General features: G+C 35.5%; 1 protein-coding gene across 3 annotated transcripts in view; it reads right to left on the bottom strand.

Moving 5' to 3' along the window:
- The window catches only part of DACH2 (dachshund family transcription factor 2), a 761,757-nt gene that overhangs the window by 192,738 nt on the left and 545,774 nt on the right, over positions 1–23,245 (bottom strand). For all 3 annotated transcript variants that reach the window (XR_008995031.1, XM_057495299.1, XM_057495298.1), the window contains exon 5: positions 15,132–15,290. Coding sequence is in view for 2 of the 3 variants with exons in the window: in XM_057495299.1 (XP_057351282.1) it covers positions 15,132–15,290 (159 nt within the window). In the remaining variant the exon portion in view is untranslated. The remainder of the gene's footprint in view (positions 1–15,131; positions 15,291–23,245) is intronic.

Here is a 23,245-nt window from a genome sequence, read left to right as displayed (position 1 = left end):
AATTATTTGAGAAGCCTCAACACAGTGTAATCACTGAATTCAAAATGGCTTTCTGCCCTTCCTTTTAAACTCTAAATTTATTTTCAGTTAGCCTTCTAGAATTACTTAGATGTATATGCATGCATTTTTATGCTTTACCCATTATACAACTTGGCTACAATGATGGGGTATTCCATAACATATTTTGAACTAATCACTGTTTATCTTTCCCTTAGAACCTTCACTTTATGCTTAACATAACAGCAACCATCAGTGACTTAAGCAGGTTTCTTTATAAGGTTCTCATTTACTGCAAACCCAAGATAATTATAGAGTTCAATTCTTCTTTGTGTACACAGTGCTTCAGTAGCAAACTGATCAAACTGCAGATGAAAAGTTGCCATCAGTGCCTCCCTTTACCGCTCAAATGCTTAAATGAACCTTTGTTCAATTTACACTTCCCTTAGCAGTGCAATAATCCTTCTTCATTCTCCAAAGATTTTCAGCATCATCCAGACACCATCTGGCCATATCAAGTCATATGAGTACTTACTGTCCAATTGACATGCAAACTAAATGCAAACTACGAACAGAATTTAACAGCCCATTGACATTTTTAAAATATAATTTATCAAACACTTCAAATAATCATGAAGGACTTAAAAAATTACACTTTCAGATCATGACCTGCAATAGCTAACCATCAACTGACTATAGTTCCCTAGACTATAAGCTAATATTTACATTACAGGCCAGTTTAACAGTGACCCCACGTGAGCTGCACATGCAAAGCCTATGCAAATACTGAATTATGTAAGTCAACCTTTTCCCAAAGCTGAAAACATTAAATTAAGAGCCATCAATAGTACACAACAGACGAGCAATCTGGCTCATTTAGTCACATGCCAGAAATGTACAGAGGCTTTTAATAGTATGGTAGTGAAGACAATTCTTTTTTAAAAAGTCACCAGAATGGGTGATCTCTTTCTTGTCAACCTCAAAGGCATCATGCAAGCTACTAAAAGCATTATTTCTAACACATCTTGGTTGGAATTCTGGCAACTCCTGTAACTTTTATTCAAGTGCATGGCAACACCTCTTCATAGGCATTAAAGGTACAAACTTGAGTAATACTCTAATCCTCCTTTCTGAAATCCCACATTCATTCAATTTCCAAGCCATGTTGGCCACTGCAATATATTGTCATTTCTGCAGTCAGGCACTACAGAATATAACATCTCATTATATTCCTCAATGTATGCCCTGCTCTAGCCCCACTGTACTATTTGCTGCTCTCTAGCTTTAATGCAAATTAGCCTTTATTTTTATTCATGCCCGTCTCTGGAATCTACCTAATTCTACTTAGTTTGAATTAATAGACTTTATTTTTAGAAAAGTTTTAGGTTTACAGAAAAAAATGAGCAAATTTACTTTTTCTTTACACAAATAATTTCTATATATCTCCTCTCCACCAGCAGTTTCCCCTTATTAACATCTGTATTAGTGTGGTATATTGGCTACAAGTAATGAATCCATATTGATAAATTATTATTAACTAAAGTCCATAGTCTGCATTAGGGTTCATTCTTTGTTTTACACATTCTGTGGCTTTTCACAGATACACAGCATCATGCATCTACCTACCATTACAGGATCATACAGAAGAGTTTCAATGCCCTCAAAGTCCCCTGTGCTCCACTTATTCATCCCTTCTCTTTTTCCTTTGGTTTTTACTGTATACAGATTTTTCTTTTCCTGAATGACATATGGGTGGAATCATACACTAGTCTCTTCAGACTGGCTTTATTTCACTTAGCAATATGCACTTAAAATTCATCCATGTCTTATACAGTTTTCATAGCTTGTTGTTTTTGTTTTTTATTGCTAACTACTCTTCCCTGGTATGGATGTACCATGGTTTGTGTAATCATTCACCTACTGAAGGTCATCTTGGTCTCTTCCAACTTTTATCAATTATGAATAAAGTTCATAAAAACAATTGTATGTATATTTATATATGGACATAAGTTTCAGCTCATATGGATAAATAGGAAAGATTCTTTAGCTTTATGAGAAAATGCTAAAATATTTCCCAGTGTGGCTGTACCATTTTGCATTCCCACCAGCAATGAATTGGAATTCTTCTTGCTCCACATCCTTACCAACAATTGATGTTGATGGGTTTGGATTTTAGACACTCCAATAGGTATGTAGGGGTATTTCATTGATGTCTTAATCTGAAATTCTCTAATGACATGACCTATGATGTTGAGTATGTTTTCATATGCTTTTTTGCCATCTGTGCATCTTATTTGGTGAGGTGTCTGTTCAGGTCTTTGGCCCATTTTTAATTGGGTTGTTTACTTCTTATTGTTTACTTTGAAGAGTTCTTTGTAAATTTTCTATCAGTCCTTTATCAGGTATGTGTTTTGCAAAATTTTCTTCCACTTTGTAGCTTGTCTTGTCATTTTCTTAACAGTATGTTTCACAAAAGTTTAGATTTTTAATTTTAATGTTTAAGTCCAATTTTTCCATTTTTCTTCTTTTAAAGATCATGTGTTTAGTGTTATATCTAAAAATTCATTGCTAAACCTAAGATCACCTAGACATTCTCTGATGTTATCTTCTAATACATTTAGCACTTTGAAATTTACATCAAGGTCCATGATCCAGATTGCACTGATTTTTGTGAAGAATGTAGTCTGTGTCTAGATTCTTTTTTTTTTTTTGCATGTGGATACCTACTTGTTTGAGCATGACTTGTTGAAAGATTGAAATTCCTCCATTTAATTGCCTTTGTGATTTCATCAAGGACCAGTTGACTATATTTGTATGGATATATTTCTCTACTTGATTGTAATGATATTTTTGTCCATTCTTTGCCAACGTTGTACTATTGGTGACTATAGCCTTTAATAAATCTTGAAATAGGATAGGATCGGTCTACTGATTTTTTGTTATCTCCAATGTCATATTGAACATTCTGGGCCTTTTGCTTTCCATATAAACTTTAGAATTAGTTTGTTGATAATCACAAAATAACTCCTTTGGATTTTTACTAAGAGTGTACTGAATACATAGGTCAGGGTAGGAATAACTGACATCTTAATGATATTGAATATTTCTATACATGAACACAGACTATTTCTCCATTTACTTAACTAGTATTTGATTTCTTTTATCAGGTTTTATAGTATTCCTTCTAAAGATCTTATACATATTTTATCAAGGTTTATACTTAAGTATTTCATTTTTTTGTTGCTAATGTAAGAAGCATTGTGTTTTTAATCTCAAATTGCAATTGTTCATTGCTCATATACAGGAAAACAATCAACTTTTATATGCAAACATGCTATAATCCCTTATTATTACCAGGAGGTTTTTTTTGTCAAATTTTTTGGATCTTTTAACATAGACAATTTTGTCATCTTTGAATTAAGACAATTTATTCTGTCACAATCTATATACCTGTTATTTCCTTTTCTTGTCATATTATTTTAGCTAGAACTTCCAGTGCAATGTTGAATAGGAATGGTAAGAAAAGGCATATTTCCTATTCCTCACCTTAAGGAAAAAGCACATAGTTTCTCACCATTAAGTATATGTTAGATGTGTGGTTTTCTGTAGATTTTTTTTATCTAGTTAAGGAATTTCCCCTCTATTCTTATTTTTCTGAGAGTTTTTATTATGAGTGGTTATTATATTCTGTTACATTATTTTTCTGTATCTATTGTTAGGATCATATGATATTTCTTTTTAGCTTACTGATGTGACAGATTACATTAAATGATTTTCAGATGTTGAACCAAATTCACATACCTAGAATAAATCTTACTTTGTATAGGTATATATTAGGTGTATAATTTTTATATGTTGTTGGATACAATTTGTTAATATTTTGTTGAGGACTTTTGCATGCATGTTCATGAGAGCTAGTGGTCTATCGATTCCCTTGTAATGTCTTTGGTTTTGATAATTGTTAAGTGCTGTCATCACAGAATAAGTATTAGGAAGTTTTCCAAATGCTTTTATTTTCTGGAAATGACTGTAGCAAGCTGGTATAGTTTCTTCCTTAAATGTGTGGTAGAATTTACCTGGGAAGCATATGGATCTGGTAATTCCTATTTTATTGATTCAATTTCTTTAATAGATAGAGGCCTATTCAGATTATCTGTTTCTTATGAGTATTGATAGATTACATTTTTTCAAGGAATTAGTCCATTTCATCCAGGTTATCAAATCTGTGGTCAAAAAGTTGTTTAAAATATTCCTTTATTATTCTTTTAATATCTATGATATATTTTCTTTCATTTCTGATATTAGTAATGTATATCTTCTCCCTTTTTCTTAGCCTGGATAGTGCTTTATCAATTTTATTGGTCATTTCAAAGAATCAGCTGTTGGTTTCATTGATTTTTCTCTATTGATTTCCTATTTTCAAATACATAGATTTATGCACTAATTTTTATTAGTTTTTTTTCTTCTGCTTTAGATTTAATTCATTTGTCTTTTTGCAGTTCCCTAAAATGGAAGCTTAGGTTGCTGATTTTATCTCTTTCCTTTTAGCATATTTATTTAATGCTATAAATTTCTAAGAGCTGCTTCTGCTGTATCCCACAAATTTTGATAAGATGTATTTTTATTTTCATTTACTTAAAATATTCTCTTGAAATTTATTTACACGTTACTTAGAAGCATGTTGTTTAACTTCCAAGTATTTTTTAATACTTCAGCTTTCTGTCTGTTATTCATTTTTACTTTAATTCCATTATGATTGAGCACATATTTTGTATGATTTCTGTTCCTTAAAGTTCGTTAAGGTGTATTTTGTGGCCCAGAATGTGCTCTATCTTGGTAAATGTTCCATGTGAATTTAAGAATAATGTGTATTCTTTTGTTGTTGGATAAAATATCCTACAAAAGTCCATTACAGCCAGTTGATTAATTATGGTATTCAGTTCAACTATACTCTCCCTGACTTCCTGTTTACTGGATATGTCCATTTTTGATAGAAAAGTATTGAAGTCTTCAACTACAATAGTGGACTCACTTTTTCTCCTAAGAGTTCTATCAGTTTTGCCTCATATATTTGGACACCCTGGGTTAGGAGCAAACACATTAAGGCTTATTAACATCTTCTTGAAAAATTGACCTCTTTATCATTATGTAGTACCCTCTTACCCCTGAGAATTTTCCTTGCTTTCAAATCTGCTTTGTCTGAAATTAATACAGCTACTCCTGTTTTCATTTTATTAGTGTTAGCATAGTATATATTTCTCCAGTGCTTTACTTTTACTCAATATGTGTCTTTACATTTAAGGTAAGTTTTTTATAGACCACATAGTTTGGTCTTGTTTTGTTATTTACTCTGACAGTCTCCATTTTTTAATCTTCATTGTTACTGTTTTGTTTTTTGTTTTTCTTTTTTTTATTGATAAATGGTGATATAAGAGGTATACTGCATTTAAGTAATGGTAAAGACATTGACATCCCAAGTCACTAGCAAACATGGGACAGTCTATGTCTTCAATTGGTATATTTAGTGCAATCATTTCTAAAGTGATTACTGATAGTTGGGTAAGTAGCTATCATATGTGCTACTGTTTCCTATTTGTTGTCCTTGTTTTTTCTTTTTTAAAAAAATCTTGCTTCCACTCATTTGTTGCTTTCTCTGGTGTTTACTGAGCACTTTATGTGATTCACTTTTCTCTCCTCACTTAGCACATTAATTATACTTATTTTTTCTAATTTTAAGTGTTTTCCCTGAAGTTAGCAATATGTATTTACAAATTGTGAGTTCACTTCCAAATAACATATACCACCTCATGCTTAGTGCAAGTATCTTACAGCAGAGAATTTTCAATTCCTATCTCTTGTCCCTTATAACATTGCTGTCATTTATATCACTTATCTTCAAAGTATAATCACATAATATATTCTTGTTATTATTATTTTGAACAGTCTTATTTGTTGCATTAGTTAAGAATAAATAAATATATATGTATATATATATATATATGTATGTATGTATGTATGTATGTGTATATAATTTGACTTCATTTATTCCTTCTCCAACACTTTCTTTTCCTTTTGTAGATCCAAGTTTCTGACCTATATCATTTCTTCTAACATTTTTTACAGGGCAGATCTGCTGGTATGGTAACAAATTTCCTCAACTCTTGTTTTAGAAAGTCTTGATTTCCTCTTAATTTTTAAATGGAATTTTATAGGGTTTAAAATTCCAGGTTGCTGAGGTTTTATTCTTTACACACTCTAAATATTTCAAACTACTCTATTCTTGCTTGCCTGGTTTCTGAGGGTAACGCCAGTGAAATTTTTATCTTGTTCATATATGAGTAAGGAGGGGTTTCTTTCCTCTGTTTTCTTTCAAGATTTTCTCTTTGTTTTTGATTTTACAGGTTAATACTCATAGGCATTTTTTAAATATTTATACTTCTTATTCTTCTCTGAACTTTTTTGGATCTGCTGTTTGGTGTCTTTCATTAATTTTGGAAAATTTTAAACTTTGTTACTTCAAATATTTCTTCTCTTCCTTTCATTCTTGTCCTTCTGGGATCCTTATTACATGCATGTTACACCTTTTGTAATTGCTGCACAGATCTTGGATATTCTGTCCTGGTGTTTTTCATTCTTTTTTAACTTTGTTTTCAGTTTGGGAAGTTTCTACTGACATGTCTTCAAGCTTACTAATTCTTTCCCTGACCGTGTCCAGTCTACTGATGAGTCTATCAAATGCAATCTTCATTTTGTAGGAACACTTTTGATTTCCAATATTTCCTTTTTGTTCTTAGAATTTCCACTTCTCTGCTTAAACTTATCATATATTCTTTTATGGTTTCCACTTTTTCTATTCTCTTATTGTATTGCCACATTTATTTTAAATTTGCAACCTGATAATTCCAAAGTATTTGCTATATCTAATTCTGGTTCTGATGCTTGCTTTATATCTTCAGACTGTGTTTTTTGCCTTTTTCATGCCTTGTAAGTTTTTGTTAACAGCAAGAAATGGTGTACTGGGTAAAGGGAACTGAGGTAAATAGGCCTTTAGTGAAAGGGTTTATGTTTGTCTTGCTGAGTTAGGCCATGTGTCCTTTTTGCTGTACCTGTCCTATTAGTTGCTATAAGTTTGTGTCCCCCCTTTGTCTTCGGTTTTCCCTAGAAAATCTATATTAAATAGGTCCTGGGGCTTTCAGTTCTTTCATTTGTAATCCCCTATTATTATACAGAGCCTTATTGTGGTTGTGGTAAAATGTGGAGGGAAAAAAAGCATTCTATAATCCTATGATTAGGTCTCAGTTTCTTAATGAGTCTTCCTCTTTGGGCTGTGAATTTCACATGTGCTTTTTAGCCTTTTTTCCCCTGTTAGGTGAGACAGGAAGGCTAGAAGGGGCTAGAATTGAGTATTTCCCATTCCCCAAGTGGAAGGCTGGAGTTATGTATCTTCCTCCCCCCACATCAATGGCTACAGGGTGCTGGAGTTTAGTATACCCGTTCTTCCAGGTCAGTTAGGCTGCAGTCAAACCAAGTAATTTAAGCTCCTGTAAAATAGTTTCCTTTGAGGCAGGACTTTGTTAAGAAGAACAGAACATTCTGGGCATATTTTTAAATGGTTACTTTCCCTCTTCCCCTGTCTGACCATGAGGGTAATTTTCTCCCTGAGAACCTGGAAGGGATCCTGTAAGTAAAATTCATGAAAGTGCAGGGATGAGCCTCGCCTCCAGGAGTTTTTATCTGTTAAGCCAGGTCTACACTGAGTCTCCAGAAATTGTTCAATAACCCTTTAAATGTTTCTACCAGGCTCCAGATGTGGTTTGTGCTCCCTGTAAACTGTGATTCTCTGTATCCACCTATCCCTCCAGTTTTGGGGATAGTTGTTGTCTGTGAATTCAGTCTCTGATTGATTTAGAAGAGTTGCTGGTTTTCATATTGTTCCACTTTTTTTCTTGTGAGGACAGGAGTAATCATTTCTATGCTTTTATAAGAGACCATAACCCAGAAGTCCTCGAAGTTCCCTTCCTTTATAACATAACTCTCTTTTAATAAGTCTTTTATTACTTCTCATAACATATTTATAACTTTTCTGCCATTCATTTTATTTGTCTTTCTTAACAATCCATTTTTTGAGAACTTTCACCCTGAGACTGTAACCTCTTTAAAATAAGACACCATAACTTATTTTATATGCTTAACAACTACTGCTTCATTAAGATTTGGGATATCATATTAAAATAGCTTAGAATCCTTCTGTTGTCCTAATCATAGAGTTTAGCAGAAAAATGAAAGTCTCAGGGAAAGGAATACTGGAACTGTTCTCCCAGATTTCCTGTTTGTAGGAAAAGTAGGATTTTAGGTCACTAAAGTATATAAGACCTGCTTTCCTCCACAAAGGCTTCTGAGTCTTTGAAGTTCCTAAAAATATCATCTAAACCTGAATTCGTATTCATTAGCTGTAGTTTGATTACAGAGTAATGATACTAATAATTTATACAGTATTCACTATATGCAAGTTGCTGTTAACAGCTCTTCCTATACTATTTTAGCATGCACAATGAACTTAATGAGTGGGTATATATATATATATATTTTTTATTTTTTTTGATATCATTAATGTACAGTTACTTGAACAACATTATGGTTAATAGGCTCCCCCTATTATCAAGTCCCCCTCACATACCCCATTACAGTCACTGTCCATCAGTGTAGAAAGATGCTATAGAATCATTACTTGTCTTCTCTGTATATACTGCCTTTCCCATGCCCCCCTCCCACATTATGTGTGCTAATCGTAATGCCCCATTTTCTCCCTTATCCCTTCCTTCCCACCCATCCTCCCTAGTCCCTTTCCCTTTGGTAACTGTTAGTCTATTCTTGGGTTCTGTGAGTCTGCTACTGTTTTGTTCCTTCAGTTTTTTCTTTGTTGTTATACTCCACAGATGAGTGAAATCATTTGATACTTGTCTTTCTCTGCCTGGCTTATTTCACTCAGCATAATACCCTCTAACTCCATCCATGTTGTTGCAAATGGTAGGATTTGTTTTCTTCTTATGGCTGAATAATATTCCATTGTGTATATGTACCACATCTTCTTTATCCATTCATCTACTGATGGACACTTAGGTTGCTTCCATTTCTTGGGTATTGTAAATAGTGCTGCGATAAACATAGGGGGGCATATGTCTTTCTCAAACTGGGTTGCTGCATTCTTAGGGTAAATTCCTAGGAGTGGAACTTCTGGGTCACATGGAATTCCTATTTTTAGTTTTTTGAGGAACCTCGATATTGCTTTCCACAATGGTTGAACTACTTTACATTCCCAAAAGCAGTGTATGAGGGTTCCCCTTTGTCCACATCCTCGCAAGCATTTGTTGTTGTTTGTCGTTTGGCTGTTGGCCATCCTAACTGGTGTGAGGTGATATCTCATTGTGGTTTTAACTTGCATTTCTCTGATGATTAGCAATGTGGAGAATCTTTTCATGTGCATATTGGCCATCTGAATTTCTTCTTTGGAGAAGTGTCTGTTCAGCTCCTCTGCCCATTTTTTAATTGGATTATTTGCTTTTTGTTTGTTGAGGTGTGTGAGCTCTTTATATAATTTGTATGTCAACCCCTTATTGGATATGTCATTAATGAATATATTCTCCCATACTATGGAATGTCTTTTTGTTCTACTGATGGTATCCTTTGCTGTACAGAAGGTTTTTAGCTTGATATAGTCCCAATTGCTCATCTTTGCTTTTGTTTCCCTTGCGCAGGGAGATGTGTTCATGAAGTTGCTCATGTTTATGTCCAAGAGATTTTTGCCAATTTTTTCTTCCAAGAGATTTATGGTTTCATGACTTACATTCAGGTCTTTGATCTCTTTTGAGTTTACTTTTGCGTACAGGGTTAGACAATAATCCAGTTTCATTCTCTCACATGTAGCTGTCCAGTTTTGCCAACACCAGCTGTTGAAGAGGCTGTCATTTCCCCATTGTATATCCATAGTTCCTTTATCATATATTAATTGATCATATATGCTTGGGTTTATATCTGGACTCTCTATTCTGTTCCATAGGTCAATAGGTCTTGTGACAGTACCAAACTGTCTTAATTACTGTGGCTTTGCAGTAGAGCTTGAAGTCAGGGAGCATACTTCCCCCTGTTTTATTCTTCCTTCTCAGGATTGCTTTGGCTATTCGAGGTATTTTGTGGTTCCATATGAATTTTAGAACTATTTGCTCTACTTCATTGAAGAATGCTGTAGGTATTTTGATAGGGATTGCATTGAATCTGTAGATTGCTTTAGGCTGGATGGCCATTTTGAAAATATTAATTATTCCTAGCCAAGAGCATGGGACGAATTTCCATTTATTAGTGTCCTCTTTAATTTCTCTTAAGAGTGTCTTGTAGTTTTCAGGGTATAGGTCTTTCACTTTCTTGGTTAGGTTTATTCCTAGGTATTTTATTCTTTTTGATGCAATTGTGTATGCAGTTGCTTTCCTGGTTTCTCTTTCTGTTAGTTCATCATTAGTGTATAGGAATGCAACATGATTTCTGTGTATTAATTTTGTTTCCTGCAACTTTGCTGAATTCAGATGTTAGATCTAGTGGTTTTAGAGTGGATTCTTTAGGGTTTTTTATGTACAATATCATGTCATCTGCAAAAAGGGACAGTTTGACTTCTTCCTTCTCAATCTGGATGCCTTTTATTTCTTTTTGTTATCTGATTGCCATGGCTAGGACCTCCATAACTATGTTGAATAAAAGTGGGGAGAATGTGCATACTTGTCTTGTTCCCGATCCTTTAGGTAAAGCTTTCAGCTTCTTGCTGTTAAGTATAATGTTGGCTATGTGTTTGTCATATATGGCCTTTATTGTGTTGAGGTACTTGCCCTCTATTCGTATTTTGTTGAGTGTTTTTATCATGAATGGATGTCGAATTTTATCAAATGCTTTTTTAGCATCTGTGGAGTGATAATATGGTTTTTGTCCTTCTTTTAGTTGATGTAGTGGATGATGTTGATGGGTTTTTGAATGTTGTACCATCCTTACATCCTTGGGATGAATCCCTCTTGGTCATGATGGATGACCTTTTTGATGTATTTTTGAATTTGGTTTACTAATATTTTTTTGAGTATTTTTGAATCTATATTCATCAAGGATATTGCTCCATAATTTTCTTTTTTTGTGGTGTCTTTGCCTGGTTTTGGTTTTACAGTGATATTGGCCTTATAGAATGAGTTTGGGAGTATTCCCTCTTCTTCTGTTTTTTGGAAAACTTTAAGGAGGATGGGTATTAGGTCTTCATTAAATGTTTGATAAAATTCAGCAGAGAAACCATCTGGTCCAGGAGTTTTGTTCTTAGTTAGTTTGTTGATTACCAATTCAATTTCTGGGTTGTTAATTGGTCTATTCAGATATTCTGTTTCTTCCTGGGTCAGTTTTTGAAGGTTTTATTTTTCTAGAAAGTTGTCCATTTCTTCTAGGTTATACAGTTTGCTACCATATAATTTTTCATAGTATTCTCTCATAATTCTTTGTATTTCTGTGTTGTCCATAGTGATTTTCCCTTTCTCATCTCTGATTCTCTTTATGTGTGTAGACTCTCCTTCTTTATTGATAAATCTGGCTAGGGGTAAATCTATTTTGTTTAAATTTTGTCAAAGAACCAGATCCTGCTTTCATTGATTCTTTGTATTATTTTATTCTCCTCAGTTTTATTTATTTGTGCTTTAATCTTTATTATGTCCCTCCTTCTACTGACTTTGGGCCTCATTTGTTCTTCCTTTCTAGTTTCCTTCATTGTGAGTTTAGACTGTTCAGTTGGGACTCTTCTTCTTTCTTGAGGTAGGCCTGTATTTCCATTTATTTCCCTCTTGGCATGCCCTTCACTGCATCCCACAGGTTTTGTGTTGTTGAATTATCATTGTCATTTGTCTCCATGTGTTGCTTGATCTCTGTTTTTATTTGGTGATTGATCCATCGATTATTTAGGAGCATGTTATTAAGCCTCCATTTGTTTGTGGGCTTTTTCATTCTCTTTCTGTAATTTATTTCTAGTTTCATACCTTTGTGATCTGAGAAGCTAGTTGGCACAATTTCAGTCTTCTAGAATTTACTGAGGTTCTTTTTGTGGCCTAGTATATGATCTATTTTTGAAAATGTTCCATGTGCACTTGAGAAGAATGTGTATCCTGTTGCTTTCAGATGCGGTGTTCTGTAGATGTCCGTTAAGTCCATCTGTTCTAATATATTGTTCAGTGCCTCTGTCTCTACTTATTTTCTGTATTGTTGATCTGTCCTTTGGAGTGAGTGGTGTGTTGAAGTCCCCTAAAATGAACTCATTGCATTCTATTTCCCCCTTTAATTCTGTTAGTATTTGTTTCACATATGTAGGTGATCCTGTGTTGGGTGCATAGATATTTATAATAGTTATATCCTCTTGTTGGACTGAGCCCTTTATCATTACATAATGTTCTTCTTTGTCTCCTGTTACTTTCTTTGTTTTGAAGTCTATTTTGTCTGATACAAGTAGTGCAGCTGCTGCTTTTTTCTCCCTATTAGTTGCATGAAATATCTTTTTCCATCCCTTTACTTTCAGTCTGTGTATGTCTTTAGGTTTGAGGTGAGTCTCTTGTAGGTAACATATAGATGGGTCTTGTTTTTTTAATCCATTCAGTGACTCTATGTATTTTGTTTGGTGCATTCAGACCATTTACATTTAGGGTGATTATCGATAGGTATGGACTTATTGCCCTTGCAGGCTTTAGATTCGTGGTTACCAAAGGTTCAAGGGTAGTTCCCTTGCCATCTAACAGTCTTATTCAACTCCCTTCTTGTGCTATTACAAACACATCTTAAACGTTCTTTTTGTTTTCCTCTTTTTTCTTCCTCCTCCATTCTTTGTATGTTGTGAATCATATAATGTACTCTTTGTCTATCCCTTGGGTGACATCTATTTAGCCTTAGGAATACTTCCATCAATAGGAGTCCCTCAAAAATGCACTGTAGAGGTGCTTTGTGTGTGGTAAATTCTCTCAACTTTTTCTTATCTGAAAATTGCTTAATCTCTCCTTCAAATTTAAATGATAGCCTTGCCAGGTATAGTATTCTTGGTTCCAGGCCCTTCTGCTTCATTGCATTAAATATATCATGCCACTCCCTTCTGGCCTGTAAGGGTTCAGTTGAGAAGTCTGATGATAGCCTGATGGGTTTTCTTTTGTATGTGATATTTTTTCTCTCTCTAGCTGCTTTTAAAAGTCTGTCTTTATCCTTGAACTTTGCCATTTTACTTATTATATGTCTTGATATTGTCTCCTTGGGTCCCTTGTGTTGTGAGATCTGTGTACCTCCATGGCTTGAAATACTATCTCCTTTCCCAGATTGGGGAAGTTTTCAGCAATTACCTCCTCAATGACACTTTCTATCCCTTTTTCTCTCTCTTCTTCTACTGGTGCCCCTACAAAATGAATATTGTTCCGTTTGGATTCATCACACAAATCACTCAATATTCTTTCATTCTTAGAGATTCTTTTTTCTCTCTGTGCCTCAGTTTCTTTGTATGCTTCTTCTCTAATGTCTATTCCATTTACCATCTCTTCTACTACATCTAAACTGCTTTTAAATCCCTCCATTTTATGTATCATTTCAGATATGGAATTTCTTAATGATTGAATCTCCGACTCAAATTCGTTCCTGAGTTCTTGAATATTTTTCTTTACCTCTGTAAGCATGTTTATGACTTTTAAGTTGTTGATGTTTAAAGATTAAGGAAGATTGGTGACTTCAATTTCATTTCGCCCTTTTTCTGGGGTTTGTGAGATTTTGGTCTGAACCATGTTCTTCTGATGTTTCATATTTCTGTGTGGTGCCCAGAAGCTCCAGTCTCTGGAGCTGCTCAGCCTCTAGAGTGAGGTTGGGGTGGTAGGAGAGTGGAGCTCGTGTCTGTGGGGAGGAAAGATCTGTTTCCTGATTCCCATCTGTGGTGCCTGTCTCCAGTGTCAGAGCCAGTGGGCCAAGCGCACATGTGTAAGCCTCTGTGCTTTGTGTCTCTAGCTGTTGTAGGCGGGTCTCCCTCTGGCTGGCCTGATTCCAGCACAGTGACTGCAGGTTTGTGAACCAGTGTTGGCATGCTAGGAGGAAGGCACAGCAGGCTGCGTATCACAGTAGGGGGCCTCAGGGCTGAGCAGGCAGCCAGGGGGATGGGGCACCCAAAGCTCATCAAAGTCCCAACCAGCTGGGCAGAGCGCACCCAGACACCTTTGTCCAGCTCTCCCCTCCCCCATGCAGCAAGCTCCATGCAAGCCCTGCTCCTTCAGCAGCCCTCTTGCTGCTTGGAAGCCTCTCAGACCGCCTGCCTTTCCCTTGTCCCAGAGCAGCTGGGTGTGGATCCTCTCCTCCACAAATGGCTGGAATCTGTCTCTCAAGCACTCGACTTATCTGAGCACCCCAACGTCCAGAGCACCACACAGTGTAGGTTTCTGCTCCCAAAGCAGACCTCCAGGGCCGGGTATTCAGCAGTTCTAGGCTTCCACCCACTACCCCGCTCCTTTTCTCTTCCTCCCGCTGGTGAGCTGGGGTGGAGGAAGGGCTTGGGTCCCACCTGATTAAGGCTTTCATACATTACCCTGTCTCGTGAGGTCTGCTCTGTTCATGAGGTCTGTATGCAGTCTGGTTCAGCCTTCTTTCTTGTTGCTGTTTTAGGGTTAGTTGTATCATTTAACTACATTTTCAAATTATTTGTGGTTTTGGGGGGAATTCTCCATCTCACCTCTCACGCCGCCATCTTGAATCCCTGAGTGGGTATATTTTTATCCCCCTTTTATAGTTTTGGAAAATCAGACTTGGAAAAGTTAGGTGACTTCTCCAAAGTCAAACCCTGATATGGGGCTGAAAAGCTTTGGAATTCAAACACAAGTTTAATAGCCATAAACTATTAAAAAATATTCTTAACTACTCTGCTACATGGCCTCTCAATCCATCTCTATAAACCCCACTCTTTCAAATGAATCTCTCTTTACCTAACCTTCTGACTTTAAACTGTTAAGTATTATTGAAGAAAAATATATTAGTCCTGCTATCCTAAGGTGTCCAGTGGGTCTTTCATGCTCTATTTCTCAACACACCAAGTTTTTGGAGGACAGTATACGTACTGTTGGTCAGCAGGTGGTTCTGCTGCAGTGGATTGAGGGTAGGAGCACTCCCAAGGCTTGGCTGGCCCGCCAGGGCTGCATGAGCAATTCCATGTTGGGGTCCAGGAGCAGCAAGAGGAGACTGCATCTTATCTTTATCCCAGGAAGATTCACTTCCACCTGAAAAACATTCATATAAATAGACTGCAATTTGGCAACTTTCTATGAGAAGGGTTTTTTAAAATTCCCTATTTAGAGTTGTAATTAGTAATATTACTACTTACAGAATTATTATTAAACATAGCTAATTCATTTTCATGATGGTTTCAAAAAATTTCAACTCCTTGGATATAAGTTTCCTCTGAGAAGACTAAACAACTCTCACTAGTAATATAGGCCCACTTGCCTTACAGGTAGTCTAAACAAATCTCAAATCAGAATGAATAGCTTTTGAAAGCACTTACATGTTGAAGACCATTTACTGACCAGTACTGCCCCTCATTCAAATGCTCTGACATGCATGTGCTATATTTTAATGAAGACAAGTGGCTGTTCACTCAGAAACAGCACACTCATTTATAAGATCATGATAACATACAAAAATATGTGGTAAGAAACAAAATGATCAGTTACTTTGTTCCCATTTCCAGCCCTCAAACACCTAATCTGTTCATAACAGCAGATTTTGTATAGAATAGCTAGCTAAAACACAGAACAATGGCCCCAAACTTGAAATTCTACTTTACTTTGATTATCCATGCTAAAGAGTGAATTGAAATGTGCATAAATGCATACTATTATATTACCATAATGTTCTACAGTAGCATAGCCATTTCATCTGATACTTTAGCATGCTGAGGGGACTATATAGGAAACTATATAGGAAACAACCACAGAATTATTTCCAGGGCACTCTTCTTAGGAGAATGCTTTAAACAGAGAGGTAAGGGGTTGAATTCCAGTCACTGCAGTAGCAACCAGTCTGACTTTAGGAAACAAAATGGTTGTATGGGCAGCTTCATCTATTTGCTTGGTGTGGTTTATTCATTCAGAGGTGAGTAGTTCTATTCCCATTCCCATGCTGTCATTGTGATATTAACATCTCCACCTGCCTGACTCTATCCCATCTGCTGCCTAAAACAATGACCCTGTTTTGTGGAATGGTATAAGGCATGGCAATCTTGGGCACTCAGCAAAATATGTGCAACTACTGGTGAAAAAAAGAAGCTAGAAATCAACATGCTCATATTCCTAACAGTCAACATTATAATAATTTTTTTGTCTTTGAGTTCCCTCTGAAGCTTTGTTCATATGGATACCCACTTTTACATTGTAGACACCCTGCCATGTTGCTTCAGGTATCGTATTTACAAAGTATAACAGCTACACAGTAATCTACTAGGCTAATGTACTATGATTTATTAAACACTGGACTCTGAGTTTGTTTCAAATCTGTCACAAATCTAAATTTCAGTAACCGTATTCATTTGAATTATTTCCTTTGAATCAATTAATTCTCTGGAGTTGTGTTTGTGGTTCATACAGTTTGAACATTTTTATACTTTTGCTTTTAGGTACATTTGCAAAAGCAGTTTTTAGAGTTGTAAACTTTAGGGAAACGTTTTCAGGACCACTTGGTATTCTCTCTGAAGATTTAAAATATATTAAAGCAAACAGAATCTCTGATGTGTTTGTTTGTTTGTTTTGTTTTTTACTTTTCTACCCATTAATCTAATCTTACCCCAGCTCTTGGAATCTACCTTCTCATCAGGACTCATTCAAGGTCCCTCTTGGCCAAAATCAGTATCTACTCCAAAGGTGGGAGTCTTGGCAGGTCTTCAGCAAGATTAGAAGAGTTCCAAATAGGGAAACACCAGATTTTCCAGCAGCATATGTAAAAGCTGAGGGGTACGTGGCTTTGCCTATATAGACAAAGTTCTTCCAGTCAAATGGGGAAAAAACGAGTAGCTAATTGCTCAGTTTCTGCTATAAGCCACTCACTTAATATGCATAGAAGCTTAGAAGATAGGAAATTTGGTTGAATTTCCTATCTTCTTAATGGCTTAATGAACCAGAAATCATTTTCTTGATCATATTGATGTTTGGTGTATTTATTGAAAGCATACAACACTCCTATGATTACACCAATTGTTCTTTTTATCCAGACATTTGCTGTTGTATAGTCACTGCCTAAAAGCAGGGAGGTAATTTATGGTTGGTGCACTGACATGATTTAACATTCACAAATTTGAAATTCCAATTAAAATCAATGAGACATTGTTATGCTGTAATGAACAGGAATGGTGGGGTAAGGGGATTATCTTAATAAATGATGAAAATAACTACTGAGAATTCTTTATAGTAATATTGGGGCAATAAATATGATTAATACCAGAAAATGCAAGTGTGAAAGATCAATTGCTGAGTAAAAATGGAACCACTCCATCATTTTAGCACTATGTCCAAGATATGAATTACCTCTCTATTACAAAACTGTAATTTACAAAATGATGAGCAAAACACTGACAAAGAAAGATACATTTAGAAGACACTAAACTATGCCAACAGCATACAGCAATACTAGGGCTAAGCATATGCCAATATTTATTTTATAAATTGAAAATCTTTTAGTCCACATTGAACATTAAATGGTATATTAGGTATTAGCCTGTTTTATACATCACGTATTTTAAATAAACTTGAATAGAAATGTTTCTTAAAGCCGTATTAAAGAATTCCAAAGTGTTTCTTTGTGTGCTTTGATGTGAGGTTTAGTTAAACTTTTTCCAACAACTCTCATCTTTTTTAATTACTGTGTTAAAAGTCATAGAAAGAGGGTGCTTGCCAGCTGTTCCCATCTTCACCCAGTATGGATATAATAAATTATCCTGCATTCTGAAGGCAACTCTATATGAAGTGAATTTACCAAGAAGTGTGGGATATCCTTGATATTTGCATTAGGAGGCATTAAAATTCTGGACACATTTTTATCTTTTGATCTAAAATGGTTACATTTTTAATTGTATAAAAATTGAGTTATAACTCAGTCTGAAGGTTTTGGTAGCCCCAAACTGCTTTGCCCTATACCCCCTTGCCAATCTGTATTAACAACCACTGCACTTAAAGTCATCAAAATATTTTTGTCAATCTAATCCATGTTCAACCTTTTTTTTTAACTATGATATAGAGGGCTTGGGTATCCACCTTACTTTTTCAATCTATCTCCCTATTACCTATCTATCTATCTATAATTGATCTATCTATCTATCATCAAATATATTCCATGTACCTATCTATCTCTAGGTGTATTTGGTTCCTAGGGCTGCCATAACAAAATACCATATACTATAGATTGAATATTTGTGCCCCCCTGCAAATTCATGTTATACCCTAACCCTTAATGTGATGTTACTTGAAGGTGGGGCTTTTGGGAGATAACTAGGTTATGAATGGCATAAATAATTTTATAAAAGAGCCCACAAAGAGTTCCTGAGCCCCCTTCTGCCATGTGAAGATACAGTGATAATATGACTGTCTATGAACCTGGAAGTGGGTCCTCACCAGATACTGAATATGCCTGTACCTTTATCATAGGATTCTAGCCTCCAGAACTGTGAGAAGTAAATTAGTTGTTTATAAGCCTCCCAGTCTGTTATTTTTGTTATAGCAGCCCAAATGGGCCAAGACACCATAGAACAGGTAGCTTAAACAAGAAAAAATTATTTTCACATGGTTCTGGAGGCTAGAAGTCCAATATCAAAGTGTCAGCAGGTTTGTATCTCCTGAAGCCTTTCTTTTTGGCTTATAGATTGCCATTTCTTTGTGTCCCTACCTGGTCTTTCCTCTGAGTGTGTGCAACCCTGGTATTTCTCTGTCACTATCTAAGGACACAGTCAGATTGGATTAGGGCCCACTCTAGTGGGCTCATTTTGAACTTAATCACATCTTCAAAGATATAATCTCCAAATACAGTCACATTCTGGGGTACTACGGATGAGGGCTTCAAAATATGAATTTTAGAGGGATACAATTCAGCACATAACATGAAAATATGCATCCTTTACTAAGCCAAGTCATCCTAGCTTTGTGAGGGAATCCCTCCAGTAAAAAGGAGAAAAACTGGATAGCATTTCAACAAAGTATGTCTAAGAAACAAGGTAGGCACTGGGTTAGGGAAATAGAGAAACCTCATCAAAGTCTTCATCTTTACTTCAAGAAACTTCATGTTAAGTATAAACTAACCCAACACAGTCCTAAGTAGTGAAAGTAATGTAGAAAGTGCAGCAAATCCTCAAGAATGGAATAAAGATTTCAGATTTTCCATATCAACTACTTATTCCTATTATAGCTCAATGTTTAGTAAAACTAAAGCTATGAAATAAACAGTATAGGGATTCTTACTACATTAATACAATAGCTAATTAATTAACTTAATTCTAGCCTTTCTAATGAGAAAGCTAGAGAGAACTACATTTTTTATAAGCTCTACATGGGAGGAATATTAATCAGAATCAATGTAAGAATAATGAAATGATAAACTATGTGGAAATATTATTTGAAAAAGCATTAGACAAATTTTTGTTGCCTTGGTTAAAAACTCCTAAGTATACAATTAAAAAATTTTTTCTTTAAAATTCATTGTAAAATGTTAGGATTCCCAGCGTATTGTTTATTTTTGCTGCTTTTTCTTTGTTGGGGAATTGGCCAGAGGGCAGAGACCTCTGAATCAAGGGGACTTTGTAATAGATACACAGAATTTAAGAAATGTAAAAGAGCTTTATGTCCATTTACTTAAAAATAATGATTTTAAAAGAAGCAGGAGCATAAGAGTAGGACCCAAGGCAGTATTTTAACTCACTGAAATTTTGCCTAACTAGTACTCTCCAACCCATTCTTCTGACACACTTAATAACAGAATGCTTACTCTGGTCAGGTTCATGAAAAGTAATAGAAAATATAATATGTTTCAGACAAATTATCATAGACCTACAAGCCAAAACCCCAAAGTATTTAAAATAGATATAAAAACAGTAAGCCTCTAAGTACAAATACCAAACATCATTTGTAAACTTAGCTCTCTTGTTTTATCAGACTACTGGTCCTCATTTTCTAAACATGCTTTGCTCCTTACAAGCAATGAAGGGAGCTAATGAAACATTGGCTGAAATCAAAATGAGGCTATCAGGATAATTTAGTAATCAGTATTCATCATCCCCCACTTAGGGATTAGTAATCCACTAGAAATGGATAGGCTACTATTTCTGTGGCTTTGAGTTTCTAAGACTACAAGTTTAAGTGAGTTGTATACAACAGCTTCATATATGAAAAAAAAGAGCTGTCTGTCTTCTGACTCAAGTTGGGTCTGTCTTTTGACATTTAAGAGGAACGATGCATAGTAGGACTTGCTATTACAAATTGGAAAGCACAAAATGTAAAAGCCACCTATTAAAAGGAAATGTAAGCTAAATATTAAATCCAAAAGTGAGCTTGGTTATAAAAAATGTAAATGCTTACAACAAGCTGACCTTACCTTCAGCCTTTTGTAGCTATAACAAAACATAAAGTCAGATTATTTGAAATACGGACGTGAATTCATCATGTTTCCAGTAATCTTATACACATAAGGCACAAAGCAAGCAGCCAAATGAGAAGCAAAGTCTATGTAGAATATGGCCTAAATCAATTTTTTCCTCATTCATACAATGTTTTGGTTAGCTAGAGTCCTAGCTGAATGCACATTGCTTGATGAACCAAAGCAGCATGTGGTCTGTCATAATAAAAAATAAAAATTAAGGACAAATAACCAGTAAAGTCTTCCTGTTTTCTCTAAATAATAATATAGAACATGTATGTGTGCCTGTGTGTGTTGTGTGTAGATGTATACACACATGTGTATGTATATATACAAGTATCTGCATACATATGTATGTATATGAATATATATATGTGTGTGTGTATATACACACATATATATAAAGAGATAGACAGGGACAGAGATAAACGGAGACCCAGAGACAGAGACACCACAACAGAGAAAGAAATAGGTGTTAGTTTAGAATTTAGAACACTCCCAAGTATTAATATATGAATGGAAAACTAGGAGTATGTATGCAGTGGTGTTATAATCTACAAACCTTGTCACATTGTGCTTTTATTTGGTATTCTTGTATGCATTCATAAAATTGAACATTTAGCACCTTTAAGATTGCTGTAGACTGGTAATGCAATACATGTACTATATCTGGAATTTCAAAGGATATTTATAAAAAACAAATAACAAGTATTCATTAAAAATGTTCAAGATACAGGCACATGAAAAGATGCTCCACATTGCTAATTATCAGGGAAATGCAAATTAAAACCACAATAAGTTATCACTTCACACCAACTAGGGTGGCCAACATAGAAAAGACTAGGAACAATAGATGCTGGCGAGGATGTAGAGAAAGGGGAACCCTCCTACACTGCTGGTGGAAATGTAAATTAGTTCAACCATTATGGAAAACAGTATGGAGATTCCTCAAAAAACTAAAAACAGAAATACCATTTGACCCAGGAATTCCACTCCTAGGAATTTACCCTAAGAATGCAGGATCCCAGTTTCAAAAAGACATATACACCCCTATGTTTATCACAGCACTATTTACAATAGCCAAGAAATGGAAGCAACCTAAGTGTCCATCCGTAGATGAATGGATAAAGAATATGTGGTACATATACACAATGGAATATTATTCAGCCATAAGAAGAAAACAAATCCTACCATTTGCAACAACATGGACGGTGCTAGAGGGTATTATGCTCAGTGAAATAAGCCAGGCAAAGAAAGACAAGTGCCAAATGATTTCACTCATATGTGAAGTATAAGAACAAAGAAAAACTGAAGGAACAAAACAGCAGCAGACTCACAGAACCCAAGAATGCACTAATGGTTACCAAAGGGAAATGGACTGGGGAGGATGGGTGGGAAGGGAGGGATAAGGGGAATAAGGGCCATACGATTAGCACACATAATGTAGGGGTGGGGCATGGGGAAGGCAGTATAGCACAGAGAAGACAAGTAGTGGCTCTATAGCATCTTACTATGCTGATGGACAGTGACTGTAATGGGGTATGTGGTAGGGACTTGATAATGGGGGTGGATCTAGTAACCACAATGTTGCTCATGTGACTGTATATTAATGATATAAAAAAATGTTGAAGATATCTTTTTACCAGTTCATCTTCTTTTTTGCTTTGAAATGTTGGTTACAGGAGAAGCCACACACTAGGACTATGGGCTAGGAGTTTCAACTTTCCTTAGAGGTACAATAGAGGCTCACTGATGGGTCTCTAGGACTGCGCTATTACAGTAGCTACTTTTTACATGTAGTTACTTAAACTTAAGTTTTAGTAATTAAAATTAAAATGTAATAAAATTAATTCAGCTCTTCAATTGTACTAGTCCCATTTTAGGTGCTCAAAAGCCATATATGACCAGTGACTACTATACTGGGAAGCACACATATTGATCACTTCCTTCACTACAGCAAGTTATATTAGATAGTGCTATTCTAGAGTATAAGGAGTCAAAGGTTAGTTTATGTAAAACAGCTTAGTACACAGTTATCTTCAGCATCTTCTGTTCAACATATCCAATACTAAATTGACCACCATTAAATGGAAGAGATCTTGGTTCTTTGTTCTCTATATATGGTAGTTGCATAATTGAATAGTTTCAGCTGGAAAGATTTAAGTTCCTAGTATGTGTCAGGTGCTATTCTCAGGTACTGGATTACAGAGATAACAGAGTCCTTACCTTCAAAGGTCTCTGTCTAATAAGTATCATTGCCATCTCTCTACCTCTTCATTCCCTGCTAAAGTGGCCAAGTCCTGGAACCAACTTTGCATTGGTTTCCTTTCCATTTCCACTGCCACTACCTTCATTTGGACCCTTGTTACTCCCTCTTAATAGTACTTATACTGTCTCAAGAGCCTCTTAAAAGACTTTCATAGCTCTAGGCTCTTCTCCTCCAAGTGATTCTTATCACTGCTGCCAAAATAAGCTTTTGAAAATAAAAATAAAGAAGGTGGAGTATCAGAAGGGACAATTTGAAAAGTAGGGAGGAAATGAGCAGAGCAATATCCAGAAAACA

This window comes from Manis pentadactyla, chromosome X (assembly GCF_030020395.1).
Source record: "Manis pentadactyla isolate mManPen7 chromosome X, mManPen7.hap1, whole genome shotgun sequence".
Classification (NCBI taxonomy): domain Eukaryota; kingdom Metazoa; phylum Chordata; class Mammalia; order Pholidota; family Manidae; genus Manis; species Manis pentadactyla.
The sequence above is the reverse complement of the archived record's forward strand: the minus strand, read 5'-3'. Positions and strand labels throughout refer to the sequence as shown.